This window comes from Anas acuta, chromosome 3 (assembly GCF_963932015.1).
Source record: "Anas acuta chromosome 3, bAnaAcu1.1, whole genome shotgun sequence".
Classification (NCBI taxonomy): domain Eukaryota; kingdom Metazoa; phylum Chordata; class Aves; order Anseriformes; family Anatidae; genus Anas; species Anas acuta.
Window position 1 is genome coordinate 72,207,992 of NC_088981.1, and position 26,770 is coordinate 72,234,761.

A 26,770-nucleotide genomic window follows, 5' to 3' on the forward strand; every position below is an offset into this window, starting at 1 on the left:
TATGGTAGCTTTTATTTGTTTGAATACAATTAGAGTAGCAGCAGAATATTTAGTCAGGAAAACTACATCTATTCCTTCAGCTGGAAATAGCGGTAACTCTGTGAGTTTTCCAGATTAAAACCCAGCAGTTCACGAGTTATGTTTTTCATTTTAAGATGCATCCTGTATAAAATGTCTGCCTAATTAAATTGTGGATTTCATGCAGTGTTTGATCTTCTGTTGATTCTGAAAAGGACCAGGCAAGCTGAGTACTCTTTTTGGCAGGAAGATAGTGAAGAAAGTTATAATTGCTAACACAATATGTAACTATATAGCTTGTCTCTGATCTTGTGGGGTTTTACACTGCCTTAAAGGTCCTCTTAAAACTTTACTTCACCTATAACTCTTCTCAATGCGAGTATTCCCCCAGAAGTAGTTTTAATGTATTTCTTCTCACTGTGGTGTAATTTTGGTTTTCACTGCCACTTTTCTATCACTGTTACACTTTAATCTTTTTTAATCTTTCTTTAAAAAAAAAAAAAAAGCCTTCATTTGTTCTGTAAAGAACAAGATTTGTGGGGCAGTGTAGGTAGTATAGAAGAATGATTGGTTTCAGTTGCACAAATCCAGCTTCTTAGGAGGTGTGTTAAGAGTTGAATATTTGCTTTCATCAGCATTTGATTTAGTATTAAATTATGAATGTGATCAGTGTAAAATGCATTGCAAATTTTGGGCCAGGTGATTATCTTAAAATATTTACATGCTTGAGGGCATTTCCCTTGTAGATTTATCATTAATAAGTACTGATTTACTCACCTGTAGTACCCTGCGAATGCACCCAGCATCTTTTGAACAGCTCCCAGATAAGTTGGGGCTGTAAAATACAAAAAGCACTGTGTTCTGTTGAAGCTATAAAAGTCCTAGTTGGAAAAAAAAAAAAACAATGGATGCTGTAGAAATAACACACTTTAGACCTGATGTAGATTACGACAGTTACACAGTGGTGCCTGTGGGTTAGGTTACTAGGTTGACTGTTTTGCATGATTGATTAAGCAAATATTGTACAGAATATAACATTATGTAAGCGCTTACTCATGTTGGCTGCGTTGTTGCAGTAAATACTAGAGTAGAAAGCTGTAGTCAGGTTGGGTTTGTATTACTAGCTACTACACTTCAAAAGGATTGACAGGAAGATTTTTTTCTGAGGTTGACTTATGCTGCTGTATGACTAAGGCGCTTTGAGAAGTTCTCCTATAAACACTCTAGATTGTAGGATGGGACTTTTCTTTTGACTCTTTGAATGCATGAAGCATCCGCTATATGGGAGGGAAGAAATGTAAGCACGCTGGGGTAATATTCTTCCTGTAGAATTATATGCGAACCACAATCTTTGTATAAACAATTAACATGCAGTTACTTTTATCATTTTAACATTGATGGAGACCAGTGATTTTTATTTACGTTACCACATCTGCATTGCTCAACACTTTAAAATCTAAAATTGAATTCATTTTCTATAACGCTTCAATATAACAGCTGAGGGGTATTACTTTGCAGCAGTCAGCAGCTATGTGGGAGATCCTTTAGAAAATACCTTTTGGACTTTTCCCTCTTGCTGTAATATAGCATTAAATTATTATAACTAGGAAAAAATTGTAATTTATTTTTTAAAAAATGGAATGAGCACCTGGGAAATTCATACCTTAAGTGTCTGCTGATGATAGCCACCTCTGCTTGCTGCCTTCTTCTGGTGCTTATTTCCACTTCTGTTACTTCAAATGGTAGACACTTGGGAGCTGTGATTATACTTGTGTGAAAAATTAATTCAGAAACGATAGAAACTCATTGTGTGAGATGAATGCTGCTGGCTGTGTGCCTGCCATCATTTCTCAAGTGTTCGGATGTTTCATTAGCGCTGTGTATGTCCGTCCTCTGCTACCCTGAGGACGGAGAATTGACTCCTACAGCTAGGCAGCTCCGTCTGATCGGTCTTTATAAGGAAAACTGGAAAAAAAAAGATTATTTATCCATTTATGGAGACTGCTGGCAAGAAGCAGCAAGTAGCTGTGTGTCAGCAGCTCTCTGTTGTACTGCCCTGTGATTACTTTGATGTAGTTTAGCACTGTTACGAAAAGATTCCTTTCCTTGCTGTTTCAGAGAGGTAAATGACAATTAAGTTATCGTTAATCTGCTATTTCTGGCTTTTCGTGTAGATAAGTGACACAGACCACGTTATAACATCTGTTGAAGTCTTTTTAATTTTCAAATTTATTAATATATTTACTTTTTTCCCCCAAAACTCTACCACAAGATAAAACACTTTTAATGTTAATTGTGTGTTTACTTATATTGTTGAATTACCACAGTGTAATTGGTCAGGAACACCTTTTTGAGTGGTAAGAAATTAAATTTGGATATGGGCCCTGACTTGCCCTGCTTTTTTTCCCTTTAAAACAGTCTGTGATGAAAGTACAGCTTACTGGAGGCCAGCCACCTGTGATGCCAGCCACATCAGCTGCTTTCTAGTAGAAATTTGTCAGCAATAATTCGGGGTTTGCTTGAATATGGTGTTTTAAAATCCTGTTTTCTAGCTGAGGTGCCAAGTTTGGGAGGAGAGATCAGGTTATCAGGAAATAACTTTTCCTGTACTTTCAATACCAGATCCTTGTTGGCCCTGAAGTTGTGTACACAGATGCACAGAGAAGAGACTACCCTAACATAACCGCAGTTCTTAAATAACTGCATCTGTGAAAACACAACACAAATTTTTAAAATTTATGCCCTGTTTCTTGGGTCTGTAATAACTTGAATTTTTCAACAAATCTGGAAAAAAATCACCTCTTTTGAGCTGTATAGGTATGAACTTTTGTTTGAGGTAATGAAGGAATGAACTTTGAATGTTTGCCATTCAAAGTGCTTAATGTATTCCTGAAGTAAGACAAACTGTTGGAGAAGGTATTGGATGTTTGGTACAGTATTGATTTGACTTGGGAAAACACTGACATATGCTGATCTTTGAAGTTTGTGTTCACTGTGCATTTATTCAAATTAAGAATGTTTAAATGCTTTGCTCAAGCAGATTCTGTGCCCATAACAGAAGTGTTTAATAAATAATTTAACACTTTTACATCTCCAGGACACTGTTTATAAATGATTTCCACAGTTTCCTGGAGTGTCAACTTCCTTGAAATTGTTAACAAACTCCCTCCACATATGAATGGAATGCAAAAAAAAAAAAAAAAAAAAAGCAAGATGTTGCTTCTGCTGCAACCTCTTGTTCTGTCCTACATTATGCCTGTCTCAGATAATGATACTAGATATTTGCATGGTCTTTAAATTGTTGGTTTTGCTAATTTTGTTATTAAAACAGGCAACAACAGAGAGACCTTTTATACAGAAGCTGTTTCGACCAATTGCTTCAGGAGGACAATTGCAAACTTTGGGAGATCTGCTAAAAGATGTGTGTCCTAGTGCTATCACCCCTGAAGGTACTGTAGAAACAACTTTTGTCCAATAAAATATCTATATATATTTATTATTTATATATGTTATATGTAAATACATAATACATATAAAATAAGAATAAATGTTATATATTATTTCAAAATATTTTTTTTGGAAGCAGAACTCTGTTTCAGTACCAGAGTTTCAGATTTCACTCCTCCTTAGCCCATTATAGTGCCAATTATATATCACCTGCAGTGAGGATAAAACTGAGTTTTTAGGCACTCGTGAAAAATTAATCTGAGGAAATTTTACTTTAAAACGCATGTCTGCCATTGCCATCATGCTAATATTAATAAAAACATACATATTCTATCTTCTGCAATTTTAACAAATATTTTTAAAGCAAAGTCAACAGAAGTTTTATTTTAAGTTTTGTTTAATTTTATGTTGCATGAACTTTTCATAAGGCTAACTCTAAAATGAGTTTAAATTGAAGATATTTTGAGAAAACTTTTTTCCCGTTGAGGTCTGACCTTTAAAAATGTACTAGAAAAGAGATTTATGTGTGGTTACTGAGAAGTATTGTGTACCAAGATGCAAATCATTTCATCATAGCATCATACCATTTCATAGAATAGCATTTGTTGATCAGCACTTATTCAGATAAACATTGCTATGAGGGTTTTATATTAGCCTCAGAGATTACAGCTGTTGGATCACTGATTCATGTTTTTAGGTGGGATAAATTTGGAAGCAATGTACTCTGTAAACTGTCATATAAATTGTTTCATATAAAGCATTTTCCATCTTGTTCTCGCTGTCGTGTCTTACCAGTCTCTATAAATGGGTGAATTTTCAGTCAGTAAATCACAATTTATTTTGAGAAATGTATGGTACTATAGAGAAGATTGTGGTACAGAATTTATTGGTGTAGTATCAGCACCTTTTCACAGTACAGCACTAAATTTGAAATCACTGTAAAAATCTATGAAATGTTGTATGCAAGCATATTTCAAGGTCAAATAGTTGTCATGGATTTCTTTAAGAAATGTGGTGACCTCAGAAATCTATTAGAACATCAAAGTATGTTTAACTCCTGCTTAATACTTGTTAACACGTGGAAACAATTTCCAAAAATAACAAAAGGTAAGAAAAATGTGGAATGTTGCTAGCCATGTGTCCCTTTTTTTCCTGAAACAACAATTTTAGAGCATTATTTTAGGTAATACTTTCAACTAACTGTCCAAATGATAAAGCGAGATACAAGTAGATACTTGAATTTTGGCACAAGCAAGTTTAACCATCTTTGAGTACTAAAGTTTCAGGATCCTACAAACACTAGTGAAAACACACAAGGTAAATTTAAATATATGGGTAAGAGACAATTCATGTTGATTTGGAAGACGGTCAAGAACACAAATTAAATGAAAGAAACTCAATAAGCATGTGTACAGAAATTATTCCAGGTTATAATGAATAGTCATTTTTATGTGGATTTGCTAAACCTTCAGGTGGGGAATGTATCATTTACAGCATAGAAACGGCATCGCTGAGTGTTAATTGCTGACATCATTCAAAGAATAAGTGTAATGTGATTTATAAGAGTACCAGTTACATGACGCTTCCCATTAGTAGGCCTTTTTTGCAGAAGTTGACAAATGCACCAACCTTTAATGTCAGGATAGAAATTTGCTATGTTTCATTTTTGTTACAGGATAAAATAACTGTACTGTTTACTCAGCGGGAGCAAAAACTGATGATTACTTGGTAGAAAAGAAACTAAAACAGATACAATTCCTACACTTAAGAGGGGGGATTTGAAATTTGTATTGGAATGTACCTGTTTCTGTATAAATCTGCTTAGTTTTGGCTTACTTTGATCCTTAAGATTCTACTGTGCATCGTGCAAACTGAAGGGTTTAGTAATTTTTGATTCTTTACACAGGCGTGAGCTATCTGGGATTCAGCAGAACTTCTCCTGCAGCACAGCCTTGTGGTGTTGCATTTGATTGTTCCTCTCACACTCCGAGTGTTCCTGCCTAGGAGGTAGCAGAAGGAAAGTTGTCTGAGCTAAGTGCAGAAAGTAACGTGAATACTGTACAGAGGTAGACTGATACAAGGAGCCTGTGGAGGGAGAGGCAGACTGACTAAACAAGTAGTCTGGGAAAAAATGACAGATCTGGGAGTCATTAACTGTGGTGGGGAGGGCAACTATAAACAATGTGGTAGGATGAAAGAGATTGGGGCAAAAGCCAGAACATGACATAATAACTGTGAACACCTGGACAGAGTAAGTGGGATATGAGATGATAAAAGGATGAGGGAGGAAAAGAAGCACATTTCAAGTGGATCGTGTACTGAGATGGAATAAGGAGTCTGTGAAAGTATGGGGCTGGAGGCCTTGCTGGTGAGGTGATTCAGGTGGCCCAGAGAACTGTTTGGAGAACCAAGTTGAATTCAAAGCTGAGAAGAGTGTCCTGTGCTGGCCAAACGAGAAGATAAGGGTGCATAGGCAGTCAGATATCAAACAATGGAACTATGGCAAAATTGAGGGATGATAGAGAAAGAATCAGTTATGGAAAACTACCTGAAAAGTTGGATGCCTGTGACAACCTAGTGATGGTGCATGTGATTCTTACTGCTGAGGAACATGCACAGGGAAGGTCAGTGCACAAAAGGTGTGAAGAGCAGCACTGGTTTATGCTTGACTGCTTCAGTCCATTTTGCGCTGCTCACTGGAGATTCAACTTGGCCAATAAATGAGGGAGAGGACCTAAGAGATAATCAGCAATCTGCTTATTTTAGCCCACTGAGAAAAGGTAGAAGATGAGGTCAAAAAGAAGGGAAAGAACAGAAAAGGACAACTCATCTGAGTGATGGTTTCTGTCTAGTCAGCAGCTTCCTTTTCCTACATGCACCTTGGTTCAGTCTGATCTGGCTCCTCTGACTTGTGATAATCATCTCTACAACTTTCTTCTACTTTTACTGTGTTCCAGTAATACACAGTCTCCAATGACTCTCCCAGTGCTACTCCCAGAATGACATTCATCCTCACTGATGTAAATCTTACATATTCCTTTAAGGCTTTTTTAGCCTTGGCCTTACTCTTGCTTCTTGCTGTTCTCTTACACCCTTTAGACTTAGCTCGGCACAGTTCTTTTAGTATGTCCCGTTCCGTCTGCTCATCTTAAAATTCATTCTGCTAAAAACATTCATAGTGCTCGCCTTCATGCAGTATCTCCTCAGTTTCTAAGGATTCTCTCCTGATATGCCAGTCACCATTAGTGTCTTTCCAGTCTCAGAATATGAGAAAGAGCTTTGATTGTTCTTTTGGCTTAATCTACTCATCTCATTCACTATTCTTATGTGATGTGTACCTTCTTAAATGGTCATGCTGTACTACAACACTGAGCTATTAAAGAGAAAGAAAAAAACACTCAAACCACTAACTCACCAGACTGCATAGTGCCACTTTTGCATTTTGCCTGAAGAAATGTTAGTGCCCATACCTTGGATGAAATTCTTCCTTTTCCAGCAGGTGGAACAGACTCCTGAGGCTGCTGAACCTCAGCATGTGTGTGCTGCTGCAGTCTCCATGAATTCCACTCAGTCAACTCATTTCCTCTCTGATACACTGAGAGGTTAACAGGCTACATCTGTCAATACATGCCCCATCAGCTCAAAATGCAGAGGAGATTGTAGGGCTGAGTGGCTTCTGACTGCTTCATGGATATATGAGAATTTATTTTGCAAGCATTTTTGGAAACCAGGGTTGCTATGCACAGGTGTTTTCCTTCAAATGAATGTAACTACATTTGAAGTTGAATCCCTGAAATTTGGGAGTTGTCAATATTGTGGACTGCCTGTCCAATCTTAATTTCTGTATACGTGCCCGCTGATCATTATACAATTTGTAATTATTCTCTAGCACCTCGCCTATTTTTTTGTGAGAATTTTGTCTTCCTGAACAGGCTAGGCACATCTTACTGTCTAGGTTGTGCAGTGAAAAATCATTTTCCTGATAGTTGCAATGATGGATGGGGGATTAATGTACTTCAGGAAGCATTATGATTAAGGCAGCTGAATACTGCCCTTGGGAGTTGGATTCAGTTCTCCCCTAATGAATTCATTCTTATGTGATGCTAGGCAAGCTGAGTTATGAAACCACCCATTTTACAGATGGGAGTACCAAGAAAGTAGTGAATAACTTGAGTGCTACTGAACAGCTTGATCATTTGTACTTGGAATCAGTGAGAGCTCTGGGGCTTTGACTGTACAAATGCCAGGCAATCTCTGCAGTCAAGTTCCAGGCTTCTCATCACTTTTCTGCTCTTCCTCCAAAAAAAAAAAAAAAAAAAAAGTATGCTTCTGTCTTTTTTGGTCTAATATGTCATCTATAAAAAGATAATACCATCTCTTGCCACAAGAAAAACTTCCTGAAAGTTTCTGAAATAAAAATAGCCTCTGTTCAAGATTGTTTAAATTGACAATTTAAACGTCCTTGGACATTTTTGATATTTTCTAATTATTGATCTTGTAAACATGTTTTGTCTGTATTTATAATTTAAATTTATTCCAGTTGAGGTATTTACAATAATGTGATAAAATAACATACACTGTTAAGTGTATGTTAAAAAATGATGGCAAACTTTTTTTCCACATTAGGATCTTCAGACTTTATTCAGAATTATCAAAGTTCAGAATCTACCTGATTTTTGTGAACAAAGAAAATATAGTAATATCTAATCAAAGACAGTCTTGAAGACAGTAGGTGTTGGTGGAGCAATTTTTCAACCTTTCTCGCTCTTATTTTCAAACTAATTTGGATAATTTGAGTCTTTTTTTTTAAACTCCCCTTTGTTAGTAAATCAGTGCATCAGTGACATTAGCTGCATCTTCTTGTCACTGCAGCACAGTCTGTGTGAGCTTTTGTTTCTTTCCATTTTCCTCCATCTGTTGTACTTTTTTCTCCCTTTTTCCTCTATGGTTTTGTCTTTTCCAATGACTTCTCATTCAACTGGAAGCTTCATGGTAATTGTGGTGATGGCTTGTCTATGGTGACATCCGTAACTGAGCTTTGTGCCGTGGGAACACAGAGAATATATGATTTTCAGACTCAGCGTTTGTAGCCATGTATGTGAGCTGTTCCTGCTGCCAGATACTTAAGGACCACCACAAGAAGAGGAAGGGAATGGTTTCAAGAACCACCCATGGTGTCTATATGTCTTTGCTTTAGGAAACATGGATGTAATTAAGTCTCCCTTTCAACTGTGCTGAGAAAAAATATTTCAATGAAAATAACGTATTTATTTGTATGTGGATTTAATATATACATTGATTAGCAACTGTTGAAAACATTATGTTAAGGACGTTGTCAGGAGTAGAACAGGTTGCATGGTGACATTAAAACACTCATAGTTAAAATATTCCTTGTAAAATACCGTGTCAGTATTGCTTTGGACTGTTACAGGCTGTGGGTAATTGTTTAAATACTGCATTTTATTTAAATTAGCTTATGAAACTATTTATTCAAGGCTTTTATTGTATATTGAAGTTGTCTAAAAAATAAAAAAAAAAAACTTGAGCAGTTATTATCCGCAACCCATACTTCCCTGTTTCTCCTCAAGCTGGTCCTTTATTCAATTATGTGTATATTACCCCACTTAATTAATGCTGTATGGTGCACACCTCTCTGGGTTGCTAAATAGCTTAATCTCTGTCATGGAGTGCACAGCAGTTTGCAACCCATTTGTCAAAACACTATCAAGCAATTTACGCATTACTAGAAATGCTGAGAAAGTGGGAAGAAAAGCAGTACTTTGCAATAGAACAAGCACCAAGAAGCCAGTGTGTTAATTAAAACTTTCTGAAATGACCTTAAGTTGACTGTAGTTACCTGCAGTTTCTCTGAATGTAATGAGGTTAGATATGCACGTTTTTGAGGTCAATGAAAAAATCCTATTCATTTTATCTCTGTCTGGTGGAGGACAGGTAAAATAGCTTGACCCTGGTGTGTTGTTTTTTTTTTATTATTTTTCTCATCTGAGCATCCTGATTCAAGTATAGATGGATTTGTTTTAACTTTCAACTTGAGACTCCAAAACATATTTACATCTTCCAGGAGATTAATTATCTTTCAGTCATAATTTTTTTTTCTGAAGGTATAATCAAGTCACTTCCTTCAACCCAGATCTTGAGGCAAATATAATGCAATTTATTACATTAAAGATGACACATTTTACGTCAGCTGACTAATTTTCATAGAAGCTATATAGGTAAGTTGAATAAGACAAAATTATATCGTGAGCAAGTAAGTCATATGGTATCCTAAAGATGAACAGTGTCCTAACAGTATGGTGTGAAAACTTAAAATTTGGCAATTTAACCAATATGAATATTTTCCACTCCGTTGAAAATAGAAAAAAAAAAACTTATTTTTCTCTATGGCTTATGCTCGTTTGTGAAAGCTGTCCAATTATTTCATAGCAGGCTGCATCCCACAGAGCTCTGCTGCTGAGAAAAGAACACTGAATAGCTAGGAAGCAGGGTGGGTGATGTTAGGAGACTGCTTTGAAGAATACCTCTTACCTCTAGAAAAAGAATTGCTACCAGTCAAGGTAGTAGATGTCTTTAAAAATAATACAATGTGGAGAAGACCTTCAGAGAAGATGCTTCTTTAACCTCACAGTACAGCAGTAGGAGGACATTCCTTTCTCCTGGAAAACTAGGTTAGAACTGATCTAACAATACTTTCTATTCTTCTACCTGAGTATGTAGATAGCAAATATGTTAAATCAGTTATTTTCTATTAGTTGAGCAGTCTTTCTTTTTCCCTGGTGCATATTTAGCTGGTTCACAGGCAGCAGTTGCAGTTGTGGGGCAGCAGAAACAGTAAGACCAAGTCATCAGGTAGAAGAAAGTTTGGGACTGGCATCCTGTTCTTACACTGAGATTAACGTAGTGTCAGACCACACACTAGCCCTCTTCCAGTAAGTTATTTTTTTAGAGCCACCTTCTATTCTGTTCTAGTCAGCATTTGTATTAAACGTGGGTTATCAGAATGGTTCATCACTTCTCACTCATGCATCTGTACAGTGGCGTTAATGCGCTGTTGCTTCCGAAAACATCTTGCCTGAGGCCATCCCCAAGTTTCAGTTTGAGTTTTTAATGTCCATGTTCTTTGGTGGCTGTCTGACAGCTGCTAACTGACTAAGGAAGGTCTCTTCTGCTGTTGCCAGCTGTTTAGCTACTTGCTTATACAAAAATGTTGATTGATCACCTTGCCGTTAATATTGATGCATCCCAGTTAGTTCAAATCTTTCTTTTTTTCTTTGTCACTCTGATCCTCCTGTGTTGACAACAAGTTTGGGAAGCAGTGAAGTCCTACTTGTCATGTTTAAGAAATACTGACATTAAGGTTCCCATCCCCCGGACTAATTAGCTAATCTCTTCTTCCTCCCCATTGCAGCTTACTGTAATATATCTAAGACACTTCATTTTCTGTTTTTTAGCTATTGTAATTAGAAGCTGTAGTTTATCAGTGATGTTTCCAGGTCATAAAAGAAAGATGCTTCAGTCTGAAATTTTGCTATGGGTAGTCTGTGCTCTGTATCATTACATTGCATTGTTACTGAATTTCATAAATATTGCTTACTTAAATTCATCTAAAGGCTCAGTTCAATTGAGATCAAACCTGGAGAGGTCTTTGGTTGTCTAGGTAAATATTTAAAGGTGCTAAGTTGCTCTTCCTGCGCTACTGATTCCTGACTCCCTAGAACTTACTAGGAAACCTTACCAGAAGGTAAGCAATTTAATTTCATTACAAAGACTTTTGAGGTAAACGTTCACAATTTATGCAACTTGAGCATATTAAACAGTTTGTGTTTAGTTATCAGTCGTGATAGTCTCTTATTAGGGTGGGAGATGCTTTGTTTCTGGTTTTGCCTTTGTTTCTACCTAGTTGTTCATGTAGTGAAAATAGATCCAGATATTTCAGTGAAGTAGTTATTGTCAGTTCTGCTTTGTTTCTTTCTTCTTGTTTTCCATCCTTTTGTCCTGTGGTGTTTGATTATCTGTGCTTCAGTTTCCTAGAGTTTTCCAAACATTTTCTGTGCTATTGGATATGAAAACCTGAAACATTTACTTAGGGACTGTCTATCTGCATTCTTCTATTTCCCAGTTCAGATTTCTTGTTTGTTTTTTTTCAGCTTCTTCCAAGAAATCAAATGTCCTAGCTACATAGGGTAGTCCGGAACAAAATACTCCAGTGTCCTCCTTTCTTCCACTATTTCATAATCCAAAAATTTCACGAAGATCCTTTCCAGACAGCAGTCAAAAACTTCCTAGTTTTACTTCTCTTGACTGTGTACCATGTCTTTCTGAATCTAAGCCCATAACAGATGTCTTTTCTAGTTCAGCTTGGTTTTCATGAATGCTCACTTGGAATGGGTATTCATGAAAACTCCAGGGTTAGAATCAGATTATTTTGATTAGTCATGCCACAGCTTGTAAATTTTTCTCATTTCTTTTCCTGTACTTCTGGATGCCACCTGCACAGACAAAAGTGGTTGTATTAATTGGACAGTCCTTGTGAAGTTAACTGGAGCTGTCAGCAGCAATTTCAGTTCTAGAAAGGCAGTCTTTCTTTTTTCTTTTTTTCATGTTACTACTGTTCATAACAAAACTTGGTGTGTTATGGAGGCTGAGATGAAGCTTTATGTTGCCTGGGATCTCTTAGACTGGTTAGTTATAGTTCGTATACAGGAAAGGAAGAGATGATGTTATTAAGACCATGTTATTGCCTACAAATATGGCATAAGATCATGCAGTTGATACGATGGAGCATTTCACTTATGGGTATTTAAAAAAAAAAAAAGACAAAATTAGTTCGGTGTCTAAAGGGAGATTAAACCATGGCTATTTTTCCCTACTGTCTTTCTTTTTCCTTAATTTACCGCTGTTTTACTGAGGTTAGGTAGATTAGACTACCATGTTTACAGTGTCAATGTCATTTATAATGGATAAATATAATTGTTACCTATTTGGTTTTTGTTTTGCACCTGGTGATAGGTGTTCCAGCTGCTGATTAAGGGACCCTTGTTTTCAGAAATAGTGGCGTGAGTTTTGTACTACAAGGTTTATCAAATTTGAGGAAAAAACAAACAAAAAGAAGCGTGTGAATAACTGTTAGCAACCAAAAAAAAAAGTACGTGTTTACAAGGTTCCTATAAAACTATTCCCAAGGGTTAAGTTAAAAGTTGTCTCATCTTCTTAGGGGAAGGGTATGATCTTAACTACAGGACAACTGCAAGAGGAGACAGCATTTAATAGAATGCCTTGAGTATGCAAAGGGTTAAAATGATAGCAAACAGAATGAATCTGGGGGAGGGAAAGACTCTTTCCTCTTCCCCACCAGAAACTTTAGACATCGTACATGATGTGAAGATAAAAAAAAATTTTATAATGCAGAAGGAAACTGTTTTCTTCCATTACTATCATGTCTAAACAATTCTGGATACAATTTTAATTTGCCAGTGTTGTTGAAGTCTTCGTAAGGGTTGTTTTGATTTTTGTCTCATGCTTCCTTGAAGACCCAAATGGTAAACATTTGGACATAATGACGCAAACAGTAGGCTATCAATCAATCCCAGTTTTCACAGCATTGTTGTTCATTCAGAAAAGCTGTGTGAACTGACCTCTTTCTACAGCAGTGTCATTAGTTCCTTCAGAAATAAAACAAGGATCAAAAAGACTTCCAGGATTTTTCTCTTAAGACTTGCTGTACTGAATGATATTGTAAAATTAGTGATCGACTGTTTCCAATTAACTCTCAGCTTTTTTTAATGCATTTTGTATGAGAGACTACATATTAATTGTTTTTGTTCTCCCCCCAGTTTTCTAAGCGCTGACTTCCAGTAAATTAGCCAAACAGAAAATTGAATTGCGATTAGATTTGCCGTGTGGGCTCTTAATTTTGAAGCAAGTGACAAACAGTGTAATAGAGGAGTTAAACAGATGCAGTGTGAATGCCTTTCATTTGAAGTGAAGTAAGTGTCTGAGGTCAGAATTAGCAGGACCATGGGAGCGGCAAAGCAAGGAGAGCAGTACAGCAGCATCCTGATCCTGGCTGCTTCTTGGGAACCGACGTAGGAAGTTTTTGCTCCACATGTCTAGCTAATAAGGCTGGGTGCTTCTGCTCTTTGCAGCCTGGTTTCTGCTTTGCAGTGCTATTGAGGTGGCGGTGTTGAGGTACTTTTCCAGGCCACCTAAATATAGAAATATAACTAGTCCTGCTCAGTCTTAGGCAGTTTAATGGCTACACTTTTTCCCCATGTGGGTAAGACAGTATTGTGGAGGCTTAGAGGCCTTGTAGTGTGCAGACATACTGAAAGGTGTTTAGAAGCTCCCAATCTTATTACTGCTAATCCATTTTTGTCTCGCCATCAGCTTCCAGTCCACTGTCCTTTCTACTGTGAGAGTCATTAGGTCAGAGCTGAACTCCAGACCACTATTTAAACCAATCCACTTCCAAGCATCCTTGAAAATGGTGGAAAATGGTGCTCTCCATGTTAGAGGTCACCATATCTATCTCCTTGTTGGTCTAGAATCACTGCTTGTTCCTGTTTTCTTTCCCCAGCCAGGCCATCAGTTTAGATTATCCATCTGTATCTGCCTTTCAACTGTCTGATTTCCTCTTTTGTTTCGATTTTTAATTTATTTTTTTACCCCCCTCCCTCACAACCTCCCCATACCTATCAGGCCCGGTTGTTGTGTTTTTTTTAAAGTTCAAGCGGAAAGATTTGTGGCTTTCTTCTGTGTTAAAATTGCATACTTTTGATTTAGTAGGCCTTCTCGATTCAAAGGGGATGGAAGCCCTGAGGTTGGCTTGAGGTTATAGAGCTAATAGCTATTAGTCATGACTACGTATAAAGGTGCAAATAATCTAAGGGTTAGCGCTGTGGCAGCTCTGCTCTTTATGTGGCTTCTTATATTTGGGGAGGGCTTCTGTCTTCAGGATGTTCTTGCCCTCAAAATAAAGTGGGGGGCCTGGAGCTGGTTGTGATCTTTTGCATGGAACAGCAAAAACTTTGCTGCAAAAACAGCATAGTTTTGTTTTAAGGTTGGATCCAACTTTACCTCAACCAACCATACGAGGATTATCTGCTTGGTAACTTGCGTGTCCTCGGCCCCTTTCCTAGTCTTTCCTCTTCCATTTAGCAACTTTTCTAATATCTCAAGAATAATATGCTTGTTCAGTGTGACTTAGAAGTGGTTTCTGGGCATGCACTTGCATGCACATTCAAAAGAGTAGAATGCAGGAAGAGGTACAGCAAATAGGGAAATAATCCCGTTTCTCGGACCAGCCTCTGGAAATTTGTTAAGCTTCAGCTAAATTTATTCTGTCGGCCACCCAATAAGTTTTATTAGTATCAGACTCCAGACTATTCTCTTTAAATTTGTCAGAAAGCCAATGACTTTATTCAGGCACAACAAAGTTTTATAAGTCTATTATTAACAGTAGTAGTATGAAATGGAGAAAGTAAAATCCTCGGCAGAGCAGAATAATTTTTTTTTTCAAAATTGAGTTTATTCTCTTTGGAAGCTACAAGCCAGCACTGCTGGAATTCTCTGCAGAAGAGTGGTGGTATCACTGCAGAGCAGCTTGCTTTGAGGTCTGCGTTAGCGCTACGCTTCCTGGAAGCTTGGAGGTCCTACCCCCAAATTCCTGGTGGAATAGCTATGGATCTCAAAATCTAGGCAGTTGGGATTGGGAAAATGACTAGAAACGAGGCAAGTTTTTTGTCTGTAACCTGCCACACATTTGGGTTCTAGTAGGAAATCTGCTGGAATCAAAAGTATCTTGACAAAATGTTTTGGTTGTCGTGCATTTCCATTTTTAAAAGGAATATTTTTTGTGTTTTAGGAGGAGCCCTCAGGTTCTTTATGCACTGTATGGACACTTCAGTGTGTTCCCACAGAATTTATCACTTAGAAAAAAGATGAGTGAAGAGACAAAAAGGAAGGAGAAATTAGAGGCACAGAGAGGGGATGTGGCTTGCGCCTGGTCACAGAGGTCAGTAGCAGAGTTAAGAACTGGATTTTTTTTGAATCCTAATCTAAATCAGTCTGTCTTACCCAAAAGAGATCACAGAGCAAGTTCACAGTTCACTTGGTATGAGAGACTAAGGCATCAAAAACTTCACAGAGGAAAATAAAGCTTTCTCATAGCTTCTCATGTTTTCTTGCTTTCAGAAACAAGCATGTTATCAACAACTAAAGTACACAAAGTACATGTATATATGCTTATGAGTTTGTGTATTATTTTTATTACAGTAAACTTCATAGAAAATGTGAGAATGTTCAAAATTACTCTTTTTCAGTAGGGGCATAATCCTGGTAAGGTTGATTTGATGTGTAATGCATGCTGCCTTTAGTGCACAACCAGTTACAACTGGTGAAAAAAATGTAACGAGACTTCAGTGAGTCTACCAGAGCTTTTAGAAGGTAGTAGGCAGCCTCTGAAGGTTTACAACATGAAGTTCTCAACCAGGATACTACAGTGACAGCAGGATTTTGTCATTGGGGTGTTGAAATCTTATTTATTCTAGTAAACAAAAGAGGGCTAGAACATGTGGTGCTTGTGCTGTATGACTGTTAGCAGTTCTTTGGCATGATTGTGCTCTAGGCCAGTTAATGCTCTCCCAGAAAAAAAAAAAAAAATATCAGTGTTCATGGTTTAGCAGCCTGGCACCTACTCTTAGTAAGCTATATAGATAATGGAATGGGTTGGGTTGGAAAGTACCTTACCATCTATTTCCAGCCCCTCTGCCATGTGCAGGGACACCTCCCGCCAGACCAGGTTGTGCAAAGCCCCATCCAGCCCGGCCTTGAACACTCTGAGGGCATCCACAGCCTTTCTGGGCAACCTGTGCTGGTGCCTCATCACCCTCTGAGGGAAGAATTTCTTCTTAATTTCAAATTGAAATCTTCCCTCTTTTAGCATAAAGCCATTCCCCCTTTTCCTATCGCTGTACTCCTTGTGTCCTTCCTGCTGTCCTTCCTTAGCTGATTAGTCATGAGCTGTTCTCTGAACACTTGCCCTAACGTTGAGAGAATGTGTCCTGGTCCACTTCATGAGGTACATCTATTCCTTTAAGTTAGATCTGTGTACTGTAGCCTTATGATGAGGGGCTGAATACAACTATTCCTGTCTTCCTTGATTCCCTTTTGTGGTCTTTTTGTATTCTGCCTTTGTGCATATATGTATGACCCAATTTTCACAGGAGATAAACATCTTAAGGGGCTGGAGACAAGAGAACCTGCAAAACTAAAAGACTTACAAAAAAATGAGAACAGTAGTAGCCTTACCAATAATGTAACCTTAAGTAATCCACTAATAAACACTGTATTTACTCTGTCTTACTGTCTTCTATGAGGATTCAGCAGCACTTGTTAATAGTGGTTGCCCCCCCTCTTGAATAGCTCATTTTAATCAGTGATGTTGGTAACTTTACGTTCAATGGATAAATTGTATTTTCCATCTTATTTGTGATTTGGAGAATATTTGTAAGAAAATAAAGGTAAAGCTTGTTCTTGTATGAAAGCCAAAGTTTTGTGTGGTTACCAGACAAACTCTCTCTAGAAAGGAAGAGAATATGACAGTCAATCATCTGTGAAGCTAACTTTTCTGGTATTCAGTTATGGAAAAATTAAAATGATCTATTAGAGATGAATTTTCATTAAAAATAGGTAGCTATTTTGTGACTTTACTTAAAAAGTTACTGTTCAGTGTAAAGAGCCCTACAGGTATTCCATTAGTTTTTATCAACTCTTCCTAAATTTTTCAAGACTAAATTCTTTAATTGTGTTGTGGTAGTGATCTCTAAATACTTTAATCTACTATCTGTTCAAAAGAACTTATAGTATCTGTACAGAAAAAGATATTTAATGTGTGCAAACTATATTGCCTGCTCATTAAAGAATTTATTTTTCAATGAGTAAGGGCCCGGAAGAAGCTAATGTAAGTATTTTAGCAAGGGTTTGTATTTCTCTGATAAACAGCACTCCCCTTCTGTTTGTGATCACAGGATGAAAGCTCTGTAAGCTTGTATATGTACATTTTTACTGCTACATCATGTAGTGTGCTCTTAAGATTGAGATCTCATTCCCCAGGAAGCATTTCTGTCTAAGATTAATTGCCCTTTTAAAATCAGTGTTTGATGTATTCCTTTGGCTATATCCTGACTCACTTTAACCCTCTTTGACCTGACCCCACTGACTATTACCGCCATGGCTGAAGCAGAAATCCTTCAGCTTGATGTATGCAGTACAGACTTGAGCCTGTGGTTTTTCACATCGATGGATTCAATTAGCTGGGTTTTTACTGATCAGCTTAGCAGAGGTTGAAGAATTTGTCAGACATGGAACAAAATTGTCCATACTTCTGGGTTAATTGGATGAAAGCTCATCTACATTTTCATGTTTACTCTGCCTGTGAAGTTTACTTTGTTAAACGTCATAATAATATTGCTGGAAGTAGCATTAAAAAGGCAAAAACAGTTTATTTTTCTCCAGTTAAATAGTGAAAGGTGCAAAACATAAAATAGCAACCATTAGATCTCTGATCTGTGTGTATCTCCTATCACTTCTCAGGCAAATGTTTTTAAACTATAATTATGTCTGAACGTCCACTTCTGAGGTTGATTTATTAAACTGGGCAGACAAACTAACAATTATCATTGTGGCTTGATGAAAACAAGTGAACTTGCTGGGACTTTTTTGTATTGACTGTTATTTTACAGCAATAGCAATCCTTTGCTTTGTCTTGCTAGGAATAGTTTATCATTTGAGTAGCCGAAAAGTTCATTATAAAAGATGGACGATCACTAGAATTGAAGAATATTTGCAGGCATGATGTGAATTATAGTAACTTGTAGTAACATAGAGGTTGAAAGTTCAAGAATGCCATTAAAAACCTTTAAAAGTATATGCATGTGCATATGCATAGGGAATATATAACGTGATTGTATAGAGAATTTAATAGTTAATTGTTTGGGAAAACCATATGATTGAAAACAATGACATTATAAAAATCCTCATGAACTATTAGCAACAAGAAGTCTTTTTACAGCAAATTGATTTGTAGCAATCTTTAAAGAGAAAAAAAATCTTTATCAGCCATTTCCATTTTTCAAGAACCATCTTGGTTACATTTAGCTCCCCATCTGTGTACGGAACTAGCTTTAATTTCTGAAGGTCAGCTGTAGAAAGTTTAGAGGGAAGGGAAACCTCAAACTCAATTAAGGGCATGGTACATGTAAGGGTTAACTCATAAGTCAATGTGTCTGCAGTTTAAAAAGCTGCACAACTCCTAAAAGTGGTTTGGCTTTCTCTCAGCAGTGGGAAACATTATGGATGACTTGGGCTCAATTTGTCATGCATTCAAATGCTTGTCTCTTAATGTACACCTTGTTTGTTCCCTGTATATAGAAATGTTTTGTACGGTAAATGGACGGTAACACAATTTAGGTTGAACTTTGCTTCTTTGTTCACATCTGCATAGCCAAACTTAAGCATATTGCAGGAAAAAAAAAATCAAGTTGCAGTTTTGAACTTGAGTGTATTAAGGCTGAGGCGTGGATGCTGAGGCTGGGATTCATTCTTAGGAAGAATATAAGATGTAAGAATATTTTCCAGTGGTTTGCTTATAAAATACCTCCTGAGTTTTTTTTTTTTATAAAAAACCTTCCTGAGGCTTAGGTGTTTGAGAAGCATCTCAGGCTCAGTCACTGTAAGGTCTTCTAAAACTTTTTATATGCTAACATGTTAGTGGTTCAAGAGAACCGTTTTTGGGTTGTCATAGATTAGCCTGGAATTACTTGCAACAACCCTATTAAAAGCTTCTATGATATACACAAGATTTTTTTAATTATTATTTTTATTAAAGTTAAGCTTTCAATTCCATACTCTAACTGCTTTTCCATTCCACTGCATGGACTTCTATAGAATGAAAGATCCCCTTGACTGACTTACATGGTATTATTGTTACTGTTTTGGACTGCATGGAGAATACTTTAAAAAAAAAAAAAAAAGTCTGCACGTGCAACTTGAACTTACTGGTATTTGAGGATAATTTATTCTCTAATTCTGTTTTAATGGAATAGAAAAATGTTTGCATACTATGTGGCTGCTATGATATTTGAAGCATAACTTGTGTTATGCTTCAAATAATTGCTTTATAACTGCTTCTAAAATTGTTTCATAACTGCTCTAAAGCATGATAAACATTTGTGTGAGGTGACTAACTTAATCCACATTGTTATGTTTCAGAACTGTGGCTATCTAACCTGGGGTTTGACTTGAGGTAGAAGATGGCAGGAAACTGAGAGGAAAAATTGCATGAAGAAAATGATGAATAGGGGTGATGCCCAGTATTTGGTTTGTTCAGAGTATTTGATGATACTTAATGTAGATGATGATGTTGTATATTCGATTAATTTCATTTTGAGGATAGAGAAAGCTAGGACTGCTAGAATATAATCCAGGGAATGTGATCATACTAAATAATGGTGACAAGGAAACTATTTCCTCTTCTTTGACTTAAAAATGTCTAAACTCTAACAGGAGGTGTTTATGCCCCAAGAAGATCATGTAGAGATAAACCAACTGGCCTGTGTTGAAACTATGTAAAGAAATAACACTGTTCAAAACATTTAAAGCTCTAAATCAGTGATTGTGGACTTCATGGCAGTGTCACAATGGAGGAATACTTAAGATGTTTTGCACAGTTACTCTTTTATAGTCAGGTAGTAAGCAAAACAGCCTTCTTTGAAGTTAACATAGTCCAAAAGGATAGAACTGGACCTAAGATGCTGTAGCTCTTATGGGGAGCTCTGGTAAGATCAAGGCATGAAGGTTGATATTGAGCCAGATGATGTGAATGACAAAACAATCCTTGGTGGAGAGAGATTGATATTGAACTGTTCATATTGGAGCAGAACAAAATAAAAATAATGAGTTAGAAATTATCTGCATGGGGTTGTTCAAGTCCATTAAAATTTAATGTTCCTTTAAAAAGAGATTTTTTTTTTTAAATATAATACACAGTATTGGATTTTATTTACCATCAATTGTCCTTGAGGCCAGGAACTTGCCATAGTTAAAAGCAGCCTGGTATATTTGTGTAAAATATCCACAGCTGTGAATGTATTTAGGAAGACTGTGACCTTCAATTTGAGCAATTGAACTCATGTTACTACCAATGGTTAAAATGAGAGAGAGGTTGCTGCCGGTTAACAAGATCTACCCGGCTGTTAATCTATACTCGTACTGGACAGTTGGATTACATCCAGGAACTGAAGTTCTTCAAAATGCTTCTTGTGTTTGGAAAAACGTTTATTCCTGATACGTAGTAATTTTGAGGAAGAAGACTTGTTCTGACCAATGTGTTGAACGTGTGTTTTGTGTGTGAGTTCTTCACCTGAATCAGCATCAGTGGCTTTCCCCAGTGCTGGCAGGATTTGTTAGCAGGAATGACAAGTGCTGTGCCATCGTGTCACACATCAACCTCTACATTTTTGAGGTCAGAAGGAACCTTTTGTTGTGGCTAGGCTATTTTAGAGGTGGCTTCTCAGATTTTTTTGCGTTTTCTCATTCTTGGTCAGAGTATACTGAAAAGCATATCTTGGCAGTTGTGACCCAACATATCATCTGTATTTCTGTTTAAACTGATAATTACCCCCCAAAATTTGGAGAGGGGAAGGGAATAAGGGTTTTGTTAGCTTATGCACGATTAAGGCAAAGTGGAAAGTGTGTTGAGATTGCTGTGGGAGTGAGTCACTTATGGCAATGGTACCTACTACTGTGAATAGCAGGGTCCTTTCTGCATTAAAGTCATTCGCAGGGAAGTAAGAAGAGCCTTTGATGTGATGGTTGAAATAGACTAGAGTGAAGCTCCTGAAAATTGATGAAAAGATTTTATTGATTAAAAAAATGTATTCCTAGTTAAACAATTTTAAAAGTAAAAACCCCTGCTCAACAGAATATGTATAGTGACTTTAGACGTTGAAGTTATTGCTGCTTAAATATTTCGTATCACTGAAGAAACCTTTAGTGTTCCCTGCCTGAAGTACTTGTGCTGAGCTCATTCAAAAGAGCAATGATTGTTTGGCCCTGAGACCATCCTCAACTTTTTTTTTTGTCTTCACCCCATAAAATTGCATAAGTATTGAGTATCTGTTAGTTGAGAAGGTAAGATTTGTTTAAAACAAGTTTCTGTATTTGAGACGTTTGAGGTCATTGCTGCTGTGCAGTCTGAACATCTCACCATATTTCTGTACTTCGGTTGCTCTTACACATGCACTTGTTAGAAATGGATTGCAGAAGTGTTCCAAAATGATTAGAGTTTATAATTGGACAAAGTTGAAATAAGGTTTTAACTACTAATTTATTTTTAAAAGGTACTTAGGAAAAGCAAAGCATGAATAGTTGATTTATAGACGGGTTGAATTCATTCCATATCTAGGTTTGCTGGCTGAGCAAAGAAATAGTCTGCTATAAAGGAAAAAAAGGTACAATATCTGGCTAAAGTAACTGTAATTAAAAGTAATGAGAAAATGTTAATAAATACTCAGATTATTTTTTAAGTTTACAGATATTTTAATGAGCATATGTGATTTTTGTGGCACATGCAATGAAAGCAATTGCTTTCCTGTAAATGGTATCTAATCATTGGCACTTCAAATTTCAGCTGTTGGAATTATTTTATGTTTTCAACAGGTTATTGTCGAGGAGCTAAATGCTGTTCATTAGTTTCAGTGCTAATAGTTGAAAGGTCCCTGTATCAAATTGAACCCTTGCTGCCAGTATTGCCGTTTTGGGTGTGTTTTTTTTTTTTTGTTTTGTTTTTAAAGAGGTGCTACCTACTTAAAACCACACAAAGTAAAGCACAATTATCAAATGCTTGTTTATTTATATTCTACTTCTGGTGCACAAGCCCCTGGAGTACTTCAGGTCTTCAGACCGCAAGGCCTGGCTGGGGCTGCCTCTTCTCTGCATATCCTAAAGTAACCATCTTGTAGAGAGGGGAGGGATGACTCTGACCACTCTCTAGTTCTTTCTTACCACCTGGGATTGCAGATTAAAACATAGAAGCTTTGGATTTATTTGCTTGCTGAACAGCATAGTCTTTTGGAAATCATTGTGCACAGTTTCATGTGCAGTCCTTTGTGCTAAACCAAACATCTAGTGGTCAGAAGGAAATTTTCACCTTTTGCCTGCCAGGGACTTACCTTCAGTTTCGGCTTTAGGTTTTAAAAATAGTCAGTAATATCTGTCAGTGATGGATTTAGTAGTTGCCGCTGTGTGTGAAGAAAACTACTGAAGGTTTTCTGTCTGTAAATAATTTCCTAAGAGATGATAAAGAGATTAAAGTCTTTCCCCATGAAGATGTCAGCCTGTCTCTTCAGATTCTGAGATGTCTGAGGCACCAGCTTCGAGCACACATGGTCAAGGAGTGTTCTGGCTGCCCAAGGTGCCTGCACCTAAAGGTCTGCGCTGCTGCCTGGTGATCTGAGGAGCAGGAGAGGTGAAAAGGAAAGTGCCATAGCACAGCCACAAAAGGAGAACTCTGCTTCTTGTAACACAAACACAGGATGAGTTTTTCTACTGTGTGGTATAACCCATCAGTGGGAATACCTTTAGTATCATGTAATCCAGAACCTATGATGTGTTTTGAAGATAAGCAAGCAAATGTTTATGCCCATTTCACAGCAGAAAATGCTGGGAACTAATTCTGTTACATTATTTCTAGGGCTGCTACTACGTGACATTTTCTTTGTTTATTCTTAGTCCCTATACTTTTCAGTATAGTCCTGTCCAATCTGTTCCTGTGGCCAAGTATCATGCAAGAAGCACATTATTTGTATTTCTAGTTTTTAGTACAGGGTACTGTTTTCTCTTTTTGGGCTTCTAAAGCCAATTTAGAAAATGGTGCAGGCCTGAATAAGAAGGTGGGGGTTCTGCGTTGTCCATTTTGATGACTGCAGGCAGGTTCTGGGATGTGCTATGCAGAGGTCCTTGCACACAGAGGGTTCTAACTGAAGTACTCCAGGGAAATTCTTGCTAAATCCAGAATATCTTGTAATGTCTATCAGTGAAAGAATTTAAGCCAGATAAATTGCCCTGACAGGTGCTTGCTAAGAGGCTACAAGTCCGAACAGAGACGTTTCATGCCATTAAGGAATTTTAAGTGGAATTTTAAGGAATTTTGTGTAGGTGAAAGGGAGTTTCTAGCTGCAGCATTGATAGGCGTTATGGTGTTAATATGGGTGGAAAAAAGGCTGAAATGCGCACCTTTGCAGAAATAGTGCCTTCTCACCATTCTGTTCCTGGGCACTTCAATCTTGGAAGCAATCTTTTTTTTCTTTCCTCCATTGTCTTTATTTCTTCCTTTCTAAATAGAAAGATGATTCAGTAGAAAAAGTGTATTTAGATTGCATCAGGGGCACATATGACAATCTGAATTGATGCTGAATAAGCTAATTCTCGTGTTCTAATTTTGAGTGTTTTAGTTCGCAAGTGATAATTTATGTGGTTAAAGGAAATAGAAAACCTTACCCTCTGTTTGTTACCATGACATTACACATCTTCCTACCTTCTCTGAAGATTGCATATTTTCTATTCTTTTTTGTCTCCCTTCTTCCCTCTCCCCATCGTTATTGAACCCGAAAGGTTTTTAGAGGAAGCTCGGGATCCGTGAGAGCGAATATTGCGTTAGGGCTTTCTCCTTAAAGAAGAGAGAGGGGACTTAAAGCTTCCTCAGGATGGAGGAGTGCTTCGATCCTCTCTCAAGAACTCTTTTGAAATGCAACAGCCACCATCTCCTGTTTCCTTCCAGCAGATGCCTATCTGCAAGAGTCCTGTACCAGTGCTTTCTTTGGCTGGATCAGGGTGGTTTCCTGATCAGGAATGCTTAGGCAGACATCTGTTTCTCTCCTTTGTATCTCAGCTGCCAATTTCTCTGTGTTCTGTACAGAGTTGGAAAACTTCTGGCATGGCATGCTTTATTAGCCTTGGTCAGGTACCTACTTTGTGTTGCAACACTTGAGTTAGGGCATCTAAATTAAGTGATCTGAAATGTCCCAAGCACATGTTGGTACACAGCAGGTAACCACAGTTAGGTGCCTGTGTGCCTTCTGCAGATGGAACATGGCAAAGTTTTACCAACAAGCCTTACAATCTCTGCTTATCGTTGGCCACTGGTGACTTTCAGGGGCTCATAGTGGCTTCTGAATTCATGAATTTTCACAAGGAAAGCCAAGGAAAATCACTTACTCCTTTGACAGTCACTCTGATAGAATGTGACTTAATTTGTCTTGAAGCTTTTCTATAAATGCTAAAACATTTATCCCATGTACATCAGTTCAGTAATCTAAAAAACATTCTGATCTAAAAGTAAATAGTTACTGTGTACACACACTGTAAAATTTTCTATGAAATATTTATTGCCGTGCTTTCATTTTTCTGATATTTTCACTTCATCTTCTTCCTTAATTTGCAACAAGATAAAAGAAACCATCTGTAGGTCATTTGATACCTAACACGTAACCCAGTTCTATCTTGACATAAAAAGAGAAAAGTCAGGGGGATGACTAGAAGATTTTAATTCACTTCTTTTAAGACAATTCTGTTTTTTCTTCTATTACATTACAGCATATTGTGAAATGAGTACTGACAGTTATGATCCTACCAGGTCTGAATCCCATGCAATACAGATGAGCGAAGCTATTAGCTCTAATTTTTATAGGCCTGGTCCGATGGCATGGCATTAATCTTCTATGTAATTAAGTCGTTTAAATCTTATGCCACTCATTTAAATATATTTTGTGTTTAGCAACTTGTATATGAGGTAGGGAAGCAGAGGACAGTCCTTTGTATGTCAAGATGCATACAAAGCGATCTGCAACTCCTAAAAGCCTACAAACAGTAATGGAAATAAAAATATGATGCAGATCTGTTGCAGATACAAACCAGGTGGATGAAGCTTTCATGAGAAGCTAACAAGTCCACCAGAACCCAGATCAGACTGGTAATGGTCAGTGCTAATTAGGCAGGCGGCCATTGAGAAAATGAGTATTTTTCAGCAATTTTTAAAGTGTATTTGCCATTAGCATTTTTATTATTTTTTTTTGTTACATACATGTAAGGTGGAGGAGCCGTCAATGGGAGAAGCCCTCCAGTTGTGACTCAAAATGGGGAAGTTATTCACAACGTGGAAGTTGAAGAAAGTTAGGTAAATGCAACTTAAGTGAGACTTTATGGTCCAAGGAGGGGAGATGCTGAAGTAAAAACAATAGATTTTGTGGAAGAAGGCTACAGTGAATACAGAATTGGTAGATAAGATCTCTTTAGCCAAGCCTCAAGGGGAAAAAAGAATTAAGAAGTGATGCTTTCTCAGAGATAATACTAAGGCACAAGCAACGGTAATGCAGAGATGTAGACTCTAATTACACCATAAATTCTTCATTGACCTCAGACTTTCTCAGTTTGCTGAGGAACAGAATGAAAAATTTGTATGAGAAAGGGACAGCAAGGTAGAGAAAAGTGTACGGGGGCACCAGATGATCTGCATTTCATTTTAAAGCAAGAGGCATCAAGTTAGCGCACACATGCACAAGGATCCAAAAATATTCTGTTACATGGTAAAAGTAGTCAAGGAAAGAGTTCATAAGCTTTTTGTATGGTAGCAAGAAAACGATAGTCAAATTATAAAGTTTTTAATCCATTGTGGTGCAAGTTTTTGCTGAAAACAGTCAGGTACGTATAAATGGCTAACACAATCTAGACTAAGGCCAAACTGTTCATACACATGAAGTAGTTAACAAGGACGTGTAATAGCCAATATGCATTTGTCATGAGCAGAATAGTTTCAAATTAATCTTTTGTTTTCTCTTAATCTTCTTTTAATTTGTAAAAAGCCTGGCATTAGATTATAGTGCATCTTTGAAAGTAGTAGAGAAGCCATTTTTTGGTGAAACTTTAGAGGTACTAAATTGACCAGATAATGTCTATGTGCAGAGTGATTGCAAATGATTCACTGTTGAAAAGGAAGAAAACTGAGGACTGTCTTGACCATACTCTTAATGTTTCCATCATTCAGCCCATTAATAAGAGCATTCTTACTAAATTTACAGATGAAAGAGTTGTATGAATAACTACAAGTTGTATTTAAGGACAGGATTCAAATCTGGAGGAAGTGGAAAAATATAATTGTTTTTAAGAATATGCAGAGTAACATTTAAATTGTTTTAATATAAGTTGTATGATCAAATTTTGCAGTAATGCA

The 26,770-nt window shown here is 37.2% G+C and overlaps 1 protein-coding gene across 5 annotated transcripts in view; it reads left to right on the forward strand.

Moving 5' to 3' along the window:
* ATG5 (autophagy related 5) overlaps positions 1-26,770 on the forward strand; it is a 76,830-nt gene that overhangs the window by 47,130 nt on the left and 2,930 nt on the right. For 4 of the 5 annotated variants that reach the window (XM_068677796.1, XM_068677797.1, XM_068677798.1 and 1 more), the window contains one exon: positions 3,350-3,467. In XM_068677796.1, coding sequence (XP_068533897.1) covers positions 3,350-3,467 — 118 coding nt within the window. Of the gene's footprint in view, positions 1-3,349; positions 3,468-15,349; positions 15,500-26,770 lie in introns of all 5 variants that reach the window. The other variant, XR_011095159.1, reaches the window with a different exon arrangement.